This window comes from Odontesthes bonariensis, chromosome 13 (genome assembly GCF_027942865.1).
Source record: "Odontesthes bonariensis isolate fOdoBon6 chromosome 13, fOdoBon6.hap1, whole genome shotgun sequence".
Lineage (NCBI taxonomy): Eukaryota > Metazoa > Chordata > Actinopteri > Atheriniformes > Atherinopsidae > Odontesthes > Odontesthes bonariensis.
In genome coordinates, this window is record NC_134518.1 from 13,509,669 (window position 1) to 13,520,151 (window position 10,483).

The following is a 10,483-nucleotide window of genomic DNA, read 5'->3' on the forward strand; positions in this document are numbered from 1 at the left end:
CTTTTAAGTAAGATCCAAACCAGTTTAGTGCTGTTTTCCATTCTGTGGAGCAATACGTTTTGATCGACTGTATCAAATGCTGAAATAAGATCCATTAACAATGAGATAGAAACGTTGCCTTTGTCAGTGTTTAATTGGATGTCATTTATTAATTGAACAAAAACGGTCAGAAAAAAAAAAGCTTTTTCTTATAGTGGCTCTTAGCCTGTAGAAAAACACCTGACAGAGGGGATCCACTAACAATATCCTTGAGGAATATCCAGTTGGAAATGCTCTTGAAAAAGATTGTTGGTAAAAATGTCCAGACGGCAAGTTGAGTGTCTCAGATGCTTTATAATGTTTTCAAGGTCATAATGCATGAATGGATTAAAATATTGTTATTAAATTCAAATTGGACCTTTGGTGGAAATTGCATTTCCAGGAGCTGTAATAGAGGCAAAGATTGTTTGTCTCGTTTCCAAGGTGTTTTCTCTGAAAAAGGCGGTGAGGTCATTGCAGGTTTTGGTACATAAAAATTCAGAGGCCACTGGCACGGGATTTGTTAATCTGTCAAAAGAAGGACAAAAGGAGCGTGCATTGTTGTGCAAGATGGACGCCATCCATATTCATAGAGTAAAGTATTAACACATGCATTTATATACATACAGTGCACTAATGCACACTGAAGTAAGTTATTTAAAAGGATATGCTGTGTTATAATTAATATGATTTCCAAATTGCTGATGCTAAATGCAATTTCGCTTCACACGCAAATTTAAAAAAAAAAGATTCGCTTGTATGGGCTCATGGAGCAACAGCTCAATGTGTTGTAAAAAAGTGCACAAATCCATTTGTTTCTCTGTTCTGTTTTGTATTGTCTTGTTTGGTTTTACCACTTTCAGAAACTGTTGAGGGTCTGACAACAAAGCAGGTCAGTCGTTTAGTACTGTAAGCATCTGCGCCATGACAACAACAGCCTTGTGCTGTCATCATAAGAGCAGTTGCACAATGTCACATTGTTTTATATGCTTGTAGGCTTTGCTCCTCATTAAAGTGCACAGGAGCTCCCAAGATGTACTGTATGACAAAAGAGGGACGCCGCTTCTGTCTTTGTTGCAAAAAAACATGACAGCTGCCAGCGTCAGACGCTCGTCCCTCCACCCTGCAGCACAAATCCTGGTCCTCATCTCAGAATACATTGTTTTCTAATTGCCAGCCCCACACGTCTCAGCTCAGACCTCCAAGTCCCAGCTGCCGCTACCTCAAGAGACGGCAGATTTTTGTCTTAAATACTCATTGAGTTCGTATGCATACAGAGGACGATTCATGCTTAGAAAAATAACAAGGAGGACAAACAGAAACAATCAATAATGTGTGTGCACGCGCACATGTGTGCTGTGTGTGCACACGCACATGTGTGCTGTGTGTGTTTATGGGCTACATCAGATGTGTGATTAAGATAGGTTTCTTGTCTTCAAACCAGAATCCCCAAACCTTGAGGTACTGGATGGCCATTGGAGTCACTTTAAGATGAAAAATGGTTCTTAGAAGATGGCTTAATGATAGTCAGGAGATTATGACAGGTTGCTCGTTTTCTCTTCTCTCTTCCTTCCCTCCTGCCCAATATGCGCATTCCCTCTGCCATTATTCTACAAAGGCACACAAGCATACAGGGTGCACACTGAAACAATCTCCATCTCTCTTCTGCTTCCCACTCTATCACTCAGTGGCATGGGGAGAAGTTTTGGCTGATCTACATTGATTGCTGTGGGCCATTCCCTATCCCCAGGTATCTGTCAGGGAAAAATAAAAAAATAAAAAAATTTCCAAGCTTTCGCATTCATCAAACCAACACCTGCTGGAATCGAACCCAAGAGAGCTTCCATCAATTGTATTTTATTTTTTGGCTTTTTTTCCCCACCTCATTCTCGTTTGCTCCTCAACAAACAACAGTCCTGTCCCAAACAGCCCAAAGGGAGCAGTGATCCCCTGTTTGTTTGTCATTTTCTATAACAAATGGAACACTCAGAAATTCCTCGGACCATGAACGCATGTTCTGTGGAAGTCAGTCACTGAAGCTGTACCTTAGTGACTGACACGGTGGCTAAACAATAGAATACAACACCCCAGAGCCTCACTGACATCAGACATGGGGTCTAAAATGGCAGCCTGGCCTCCCTACCTTCCCATCCTCTCCACTTAATGCTGTCACCCTGAGTGACTCTGTTTTGGGGTGTTCTTTGCTCCTGGCAGTGAAAACGGGTGTCGTAAAACAACTGTATATATATAAATATAAAATGGTTAACAGAGTCAGTTCAATTCTCTTTTTTCTGATAGGTTTTTATTACGTATTTATGCTTATAAGTCAGTGGAGGGAGAGCTTTGAATGTGCTGCACTGAATAATACATTAAATGCATCTGCTCCAGCTCTGTCTCTTGTTGACTATTGTGTGTGTGTGTGTGTGTGTGTGTGTGTGTGTGTGTGTGTGTGTGTGTGTGCGCACGCGCGCATGTGTGGTAGCGCAAATTTTACAAAGCAATCACACAAACATGCACACGTCTCGCCGATGAGGAAAACCTGAGCCAGGTCAACGTGACGACTTTTGTTATAGGATGGTTCATTTTCAATTGTTTTAAGTTAGAATGAAAACGGTACGCTTAACTCATTAAGTTACACTGCTAAAGTGAAGTCTAATGGGAGTTGAAAAGAAAAGCTGAAATGGTAAGACAAGTCTACATTTTAGCACAGTATATGCATACAATACAATAGTTTCCTATTGTGGAGGTCAGGATGACCAAAATTTACTTCATACATTGTAGTGATCACAGGAGGAAAACGAGCAAATTAAAGCAAATCCTATGCCTGCAAATAAATATACAAATCAATTCCAAAGGCCCATGGCATAAACTGAATAAAACAGCAACACAGTGTAACTTTTTGGCTGACGTCGAATTAATTAATTAACAAAACAAAGGAGTGATAATGATCAAGCCACAAAGACAGGATGGAGCAATGCAAAATATCCAGTTTAGACCGGGTGTGCCGTTTGCGTGCTCCTCTCTTTTCAGCCTCACATCTGGAGTTACAGTTTTGCAGGCACCTAAAAAAGATCTGTTTTTGAAGGGGAAAAGGGTTGAAGCAATTTTGTATCATAAAATGTTTGATTTAGTATCGATACCAGTGTCAGAGAATTACCAAAAAGGCTTAAAGTCCACATTGATCATCGGTCAGGTTTTTTAAAGAAGACCCTCAGGTCTGAATGTTTCAGAATGCCCTCTAAGAATCAAGGGCCCCTCAGGCCTTATCTGGTGAAGAGGGCAAAATCAAAAAAGGCTGGGAACTACTAAATGATCTACAGTAATATATATTGCTGTAAGGCTAAAAGTGAACATTATCCCTCACTGCAAGACAAATGGCCACATTTAAATCAGGCAATCTGTGAGGGCAATGGTTGTACAAGTTTTTACCGTCAAACAGGTTAAATGACGTTGATTTATACTTACTTCCGTTTTTTACCATTTTTGACTTTTAGTCCCCTTCCTCTGATGCCCTTAGTTTGCAACAGTTCAATGAATTTATTGCATTTAGTCATCGTAGAAAAATACATCATCTGGATGTGGTAAGAGTTTCACTTACATGATGTTAACATCTATGATTACTGTTTTCAGTCCTCTACACTGAAGGAAACAACCTCCTAGCTGACAACCTACACACTGAAGATGGCATATTTTGACAAACAATTGGACTGTGCAATATCACCGCCATCCCAGATAGCAAAGGATGTTCTGCTCAAACAAGTCACACATCTGCAGTTTGCTTGGACAGGGTTGGCCTTTAATGACTCACTGACGCTGACACTAACTGATTAAGATTAGGTGTGCGTGCCTAAACTCAGCCATATATCCACCAGACATGGCCCACATCTACATTTTCTTTGGGGCTTTTGGGCCATACCTTTCCTCAGAACAACTGCTTTAACACAGCCTATAAGTGAAAAAAGTAGGCCAGATTAGACCAAAATGACTGCTATCGGGGATGTTTGGTTCTTTTAGTGAATGGTCACCAAGATTTTTGTAAAGAATGTGGTTAAAACATTTGCTGTTGAACATGAGTGTTCTTTCATTTTCACCCACCAAACCAGGTTCCCCCTACAATATAATTTTTGCGGGGACACCGTAGATGCATCCGGAAGAGTTGCCCAGAATGATTGCATGCATTCAAACCAAAACCACACAAGCCAATGTGCTGTTTTTCACCACAGTGCCGACAGTATTTCCATGTTTCATTTCTTTTTGCCAGAGTCATGACTGGGCAACTGTGCGTGATATGTTACAAATAACTCAGCATTCCCTGATTAGCTCGATGACAACCTGTTGCTTTGCAGCGTGTGGCACTACTGCCTGTTTGTAGGGCAAACGTGACCACAGCCATACATCTTCCAGTGTCACCAATAAACATATTCAATGGCATGTAGGTATAGTTGCAGCTATATTTATATTCAATATCGACAGCAAACCTTTCTGAAATTCAAATATACTTCCAACAGTACAGGACTTGATTTACCACCAATGCTTGACTATATCCTGGGCTTGCCTCTGCCTGTATATGGTGTTTCTGACATAGACCTGCATTCATCCCGTCATTTGGTGGTAATTTACGTGTGTCCTTTATGTGTGGGAAAGCATCCCCCATCCCAACCCCTACCCCCATCTGTGACCTATTGATCAGCTGGGTAGGTCCTCTGTGCAAAGCTCGGTTAATTGATCGGTGTTGCCTCGTAGATCTTCTCCCCGGTCCTCTTTAACTGACCTTCACACACTCGAAGAAACACTCCTGCCAATATCACTGTGACAACACCAATCGCCTTTTCTATGAGCAATAATGAGTCGTAATGAGAGGTTTGTCCTAAGGATGGACACAGAATCAAAGGCGAGTGAGTGACTCGCAAAACTAAATGTACATCACATTACAAATTCCACAATCTGACATTTTCAACCTTATTGCAATATTCAGCGGAGGGCCCAGAAAAGAGCAAAGCTCTCACTGCACAGATGACATCAAAGAGAAAAGTAGATCATATAGGAGTGAGCCTGCAGGCTTTGACATAAAGCTAGTGAATCAGTGATGTCCATATCATAAACCAAGTCAATTGCAGATTATGGTAATGTGAAATCTAACTTCAGGGAATGGTGACTAATGTTCTACTTGTACAAACAGCATTCCCTGCAAGCCTTCTCACTGACAATGCGAAAACAAAGGCACAGGTAAAAAAATGAGCCACGGTGGATGACAACAAAAACAAACCCTTCACTGTTTTTATCGAAGATGGTTTATCTCTCTGCATCGTCCTCTCTTTCACCTCTGCTCTAGTTAACCCCCGCTCCTCCCACATAGTCACACACAAAACCCTGCCCACCAATCCTCCACCAGCCTGCCTTCTCCTGGTCTTTAAGGCAGGTGCCAGTAAGCGTGTTATAGCATATGCGTGTGTGTGTGTGTGTGTGTGTGTGTGTGTGTGCGGCTGTGCGTCTGTGCGTGTGTGTGTGTGTGTGTGTGTGTGTGTGTGTGTGTGTGTGTGGTGGGCGGAGTTGTTTCTGAGGAAGTAGCTGGTCATAAGAGCCAGCTGATGAGTATCACCCTCATCCGGAGCTCCATTCATTCCTGTGCACAAGGGCCCATTCACCCTGCTGCTTTGCACACTCATGGACCCCCAAGAGCCCCGGGCACATTCCCACACTCGTACACGCTTACAGAGGTGAACTGTCACTCACTCAAGATATCCCACACAAAATGGGCACCCAGATGCAGGAACACACACTCCTCTGCACAGGCATGCTAAATAGAAACCCAGGAATAGGCTGCATTGCTCATCTGACTCATTATAAGCAAGCCCCGGAGCCCTTCCTTTTCCTTTACATGCACATCTCTATAGCCTCCACAACCAAATACTCTTTTAGAACAAGTGACACACAACAGGACGAGGTGTCATTTTCATTTTTGTCATCTCCCTCTGCTTTGAATCTTACTGACATGCTCTTACTACAACCCACAATCATACCCATGGACAGCCGTGATTGCGGCTGACATGAGGAAAAAGAGAAAAGATGTCAAATTGCACGTGGAAGGTTGACGGGGTGACTGGATGGAGAGAGCAGGGAAGGAAATCTGTGTGTCGTGACGTGTAGTGTTTTAGTGAAGCTCTTGGAAAACCTGAATACTGGATGTGATCCTTGTTCAAATAACCCATTTCAAGAAGTCCCCTGACAACAATTAGAGCAAGTTATTTAGGGCAGTAATTGCTCATTCAGACAGAAAACATCACGCACTTTTGCGTAGCTTTTGAAAGCAAACTGTACATCGTCATTTAATACAGAGACAGAAAAAAATGTAGGAAGCACAACAGGCTGCACGTTGGCCATTTGAGTTGTTCTTTAACAGTCTGCTCTGATGCTGACTCCCCAGGGGCTGCATGCAGTGACAAAGACATTAATATACCCCACTATCACCACCACCATCACCTCCACCACCTGCCTCCCTTCTGCCACAGGCTCAGTGTTAGATCCAAAAGAAAAATTCCTGCAAACATTCAGCAGCAGCCTGCCCTACACATTCACGTCACACTCTGTTCTCAGCAAAAGACTGTCTCACTAATGAGGGCATCTTGGGTGTGTTTACATTTAATTACTCGGCTCTTTGGCCTAAATGGCTGAGGGGCGGGGCGAGTGGTGGTCGAGGTGGAGGCTGAGGACTACACAGGCTTTGTGCAGCATTTTCAAAAACATATCTGGAAAAGATGGCATTCAAAAGCCTGTGGTTTTATGTGGAGGCAGCAGCATTAAGCTGGAAAATATATATCTGAGCTACACTCTGGCAAACAAGGGTGAATTTCCTTTTAGACGTAGTTTTCAGCATTCAGCAAAAAGCCAACACTGAATATCTATAAATCTCCTGAAGTGCTGTTGCTTTATTTCCAATCCAGTCAATTCAACGCTCATAACTGACTCGCAGAGAAATGTTGCAACCACATAACATTAAAAAAAGCCTGAGTGAGAATGTAATTACGCTTGCACTGAGTGTCTTTATGAAAAGATTTTTTTTCCCTCTCTTTGGTAATGTCACCCGCGGCCTGCGCGTGACTGGAAATGGACTAACGACCACTTTTTGAATTCCACGGGGAGGTTTCAAAGTGGCGATGCAAAGACTGGGAGTAGTAATGGAATGTCCGTCACTGAGGCACACACACCAGGCGGAGAGAAAAAACAGGTTCAGCTGTCAGAGGATTTCTCCTGGAAGTGCGCGACTTCAGGAAAGTGAGTGTGAGTCGAGGATGGAATGAGGAAAAAAAAAGATGGCTGAAAATCCTCAAGGGAGACAGAATCTTCTCCAAATCCAGAGGACGGATAAGTGCAGAAGAAGCTATTCAGACTGACATCTCTTTTGCTAAACTCAGACTTGGACCTATCGTTTGGCTGGCATAATGACACACATTATCACCCAGAGGAGAGTGGCATCCCCACAGCTTTGTCCAAAAGCTGGCCAATAACCCTTTAATTCCTCTGCTAACATGCTCCTATATCAATTTCAAATCTTGACACAAACATTAATCTATGAATAGATAGAAACACCCTCGGGAATGTCTGTTTTTAAAAGGATTATGATCCATTTGTAAGATCAAACTGGGGTCAAAGAAGTTGAAAGCCTTTTGTTGTTTTTTCGCATGCATAAGGTTAAATAGCCTGGGAAGTTTTTTTCAGAAAATTATTCTGATTACTAATTGGCATTTGGAGTCGTTTTGTTCGCATCGCCTGTGAGCCTTGATCTGATCTGAGCTCTGCCTCTTTGTTTACTACCTCGCTAAAGAAGGGAGGAAGCGCGCTTCGATCCGTGTCTGCCGTTTTAAAATGCATGTAGCTGTAAAACCTCATGTTTTATGACACTAATGTTCTTCGGCTGCTGCAGGGGCAGCTTTTTTTTTTTTAAATCCCCTTTGCTTCCCCACAGAGCGCAAATCAGGCTGCAATCATGCAGAGGAAAATAAGTCCTTCGCGGTCCCACGCAACAATTAATAAGACAACCTACAAACACTGGCTTTGCAGCAAGTCTATGATAGCAGCGATTATAGCATAAACTGGCTTTTTCCACCCTGCCCATAGAGTTCCAGGCGCTGCCTACAAAGTCCAACAGGCTGAATAGAGGGGGGACGGGGGGAGCAGGCAGAACAGGACAGTTACCAGCGATAACAATCATTTTTCTCGTGAGATAATACTTACAGGCGTATGTCATGGAGAAGCTATTCCCCATTTTGACCATATCCACCTGCGGCACCAGTTTGGGGATGTCCTGGTGATGAGAGAGAGCGAACCGAAACACCTCATATTCGTGCGAATCGGTGGGGAACAATCCTCCTGTTGAGCAGCAGAGAATCAGGAGTTCATATAAGGCACAAATCAGGTTGGAGTGCACACAAAACAACACGCGCACAGGCTCAAGTTTATTTTATCGTTTTGTTTTTTTGTTAATAAGAAGGTCTGATGCGTACGCGCTATGCTCACCTATGTTGATGTTACTTGGGAAACTTGAGCTCGAACCCAAGCACATCCCCAGTAAACTGGTGTAGAGGATGGTGAAGCTTCGCTGCATATTTCCTTTTGCATTGGCGAAGGGAAAAAGAGCCGAAATCCGAGCATAGGTTTGTCCGCGTGTGAAGTCAAATTCCCCCCGCTTCTCTGCTCCGCTACGGCAGCCTCCAGTCAGAGGAGCATGAGCGCCGACACCGATTCAACAGCGAGGCAATTATCGCAATGGCGAGAGGAGGCACCTTTCCTCTCTCCTCTTTTCCCTCTCTCTGCCGATGCTCTCCTGTCTTTGGCTGCTGCTGAACGAGGATGACTTCAGCAGGAGCCGCGCTGCAAAAAATGCGCCCCTTCTTGAAAAACTGTTGAGCCTTAATGAGAATTTGAGGATTATTTCCCCCGACAAATAAAGCGGGCGCGATGGCTTCACTTGTTTCTTGTATTTTGTAAAGTGGAGTGGGGGAAGAATCTCTCTTTTAAGAAATGCATCGCTGTTGCTGAAAAAGGCTAGTTCTCATAAAGGAAACGGTAGATTTGTCTGAAAAAGGCTGTTTGCACAACAAACGCGTGACGGTGCCTCATCCCACTGGAAGATCTCACGTCTGAGAAAGAAAATGGACATTCCTCACTCATTACATGTTTAATGTCCTGCGGGATGATTATTATACTTTTTTTTTTTTTTTTTTTTTTTTTTTTTGCAGTGTGCGCCCCCAGAGCGCGCGCACACAGGTTAGGTCCCTCAGGAGGCGCACGGGATTTCATACAGGCTGTTCATTTCACTTCGCTCCACGCACTGTGTATTTCCAACTCTTTTCTCAGTGTTTTTGGAGGAGATTATTTTTTCTGTTCTAGGAGATGTGCATTCCACAAATACAGTCCTGCGCGCCTGCTGTGATTTAGAGAGGGATTTCAAGCAGGCTTTATTGAAAACAAGAAGATGAATATCGGATTTAGTGGATCATTGTAAAACTGATTATGAACATTAAAGTGTTTAACATCAAATGATTTTACATTAGATTTGTATAAATCAAGATTAAAGAAACAAAGTTTGATGAACGGTTAAGAAGAAAATTGCATATTTTGCCAGGGGTATGCTACTGTACTTGAACTTGAAAATGGATGTGGGTCAATATGGTGAATATATGGTCACTATTGTGATTCCTCATAAACAAAACTGCAATATAGCTAAAACATGAAAAAATACCTGGGAAATGAATACAACTGAGTTGATGATCTTGATGAGCATAATGAGGCATAATTATTTCATAAGGGGCAAGGTAGCTCACCAGAGGAGTACGGCAATCTGAACTGCAAGCAAACATTTCTGACTAACTGAGTAGGTCGAGTTTGAGGAACTTTTTTGCTCTCTCACTCCAAAGTGAGACAAACAGACTGAACTCTGTTTCCCAATATTTCAAATTCAAGCAACCATTACAGTTTTTCCAACTAACCTTGCATGATCAGTCTTTAAAGTGCCTCTAAAAGGTTAAATTTGTGTGACTACAACACCGCTACAAAAGCCAAACTCTTTATGCTGATCCAGATCATGTGGCTTGATTGAAAGCTCAGGAGCAGCTGCAAGGCCTCTAACTCTGAAGAATCTCCATCTGCCAATGTTTCAGATGGTTTTTGCCAGTGAACACACATATACAGGCACACAAAGATGCACAACATCACCTCTGCAGCATTTGTTTTAAAAGAAGCTTTGACTTAGTCGTTCATGCACTGTGGTTATTTGCATTGAGGCAGACTGAAACTGAAGGTTCAGCATCATGGACATTTTATGTGTTTTGAAAGAACACTGGGACGATACAGTTGAGACATATACTTTAAAATTCAATAAGAAGTCTGGTTGTATAGTTAAAATTACATGAACAATAATCACCCTCTATCTTGCATGTTCAAACTCAGAACCTTCTTGATCTGAGGC

At 42.6% G+C, this 10,483-nt stretch overlaps 1 protein-coding gene across 3 annotated transcripts in view; it reads right to left on the bottom strand.

Moving 5' to 3' along the window:
- gria1a (glutamate receptor, ionotropic, AMPA 1a) overlaps nt 1-9,055 on the bottom strand; it is a 74,898-nt gene extending 65,843 nt beyond the window's left edge. For 2 of the 3 annotated variants that reach the window (XM_075481028.1, XM_075481029.1), the window contains exons 1-2: nt 8,533-9,054; nt 8,251-8,385 (exon numbers count right to left, since the gene is read on the bottom strand). In XM_075481028.1, coding sequence (XP_075337143.1) covers nt 8,251-8,385; nt 8,533-8,620 — 223 coding nt within the window. In that variant the 5' untranslated portion in view covers nt 8,621-9,054. Of the gene's footprint in view, nt 1-8,250; nt 8,386-8,532 lie in introns of all 3 variants that reach the window. The other variant, XM_075481030.1, reaches the window with a different exon arrangement.
- Between the last annotated feature and the right edge of the window lie 1,428 nt (nt 9,056-10,483).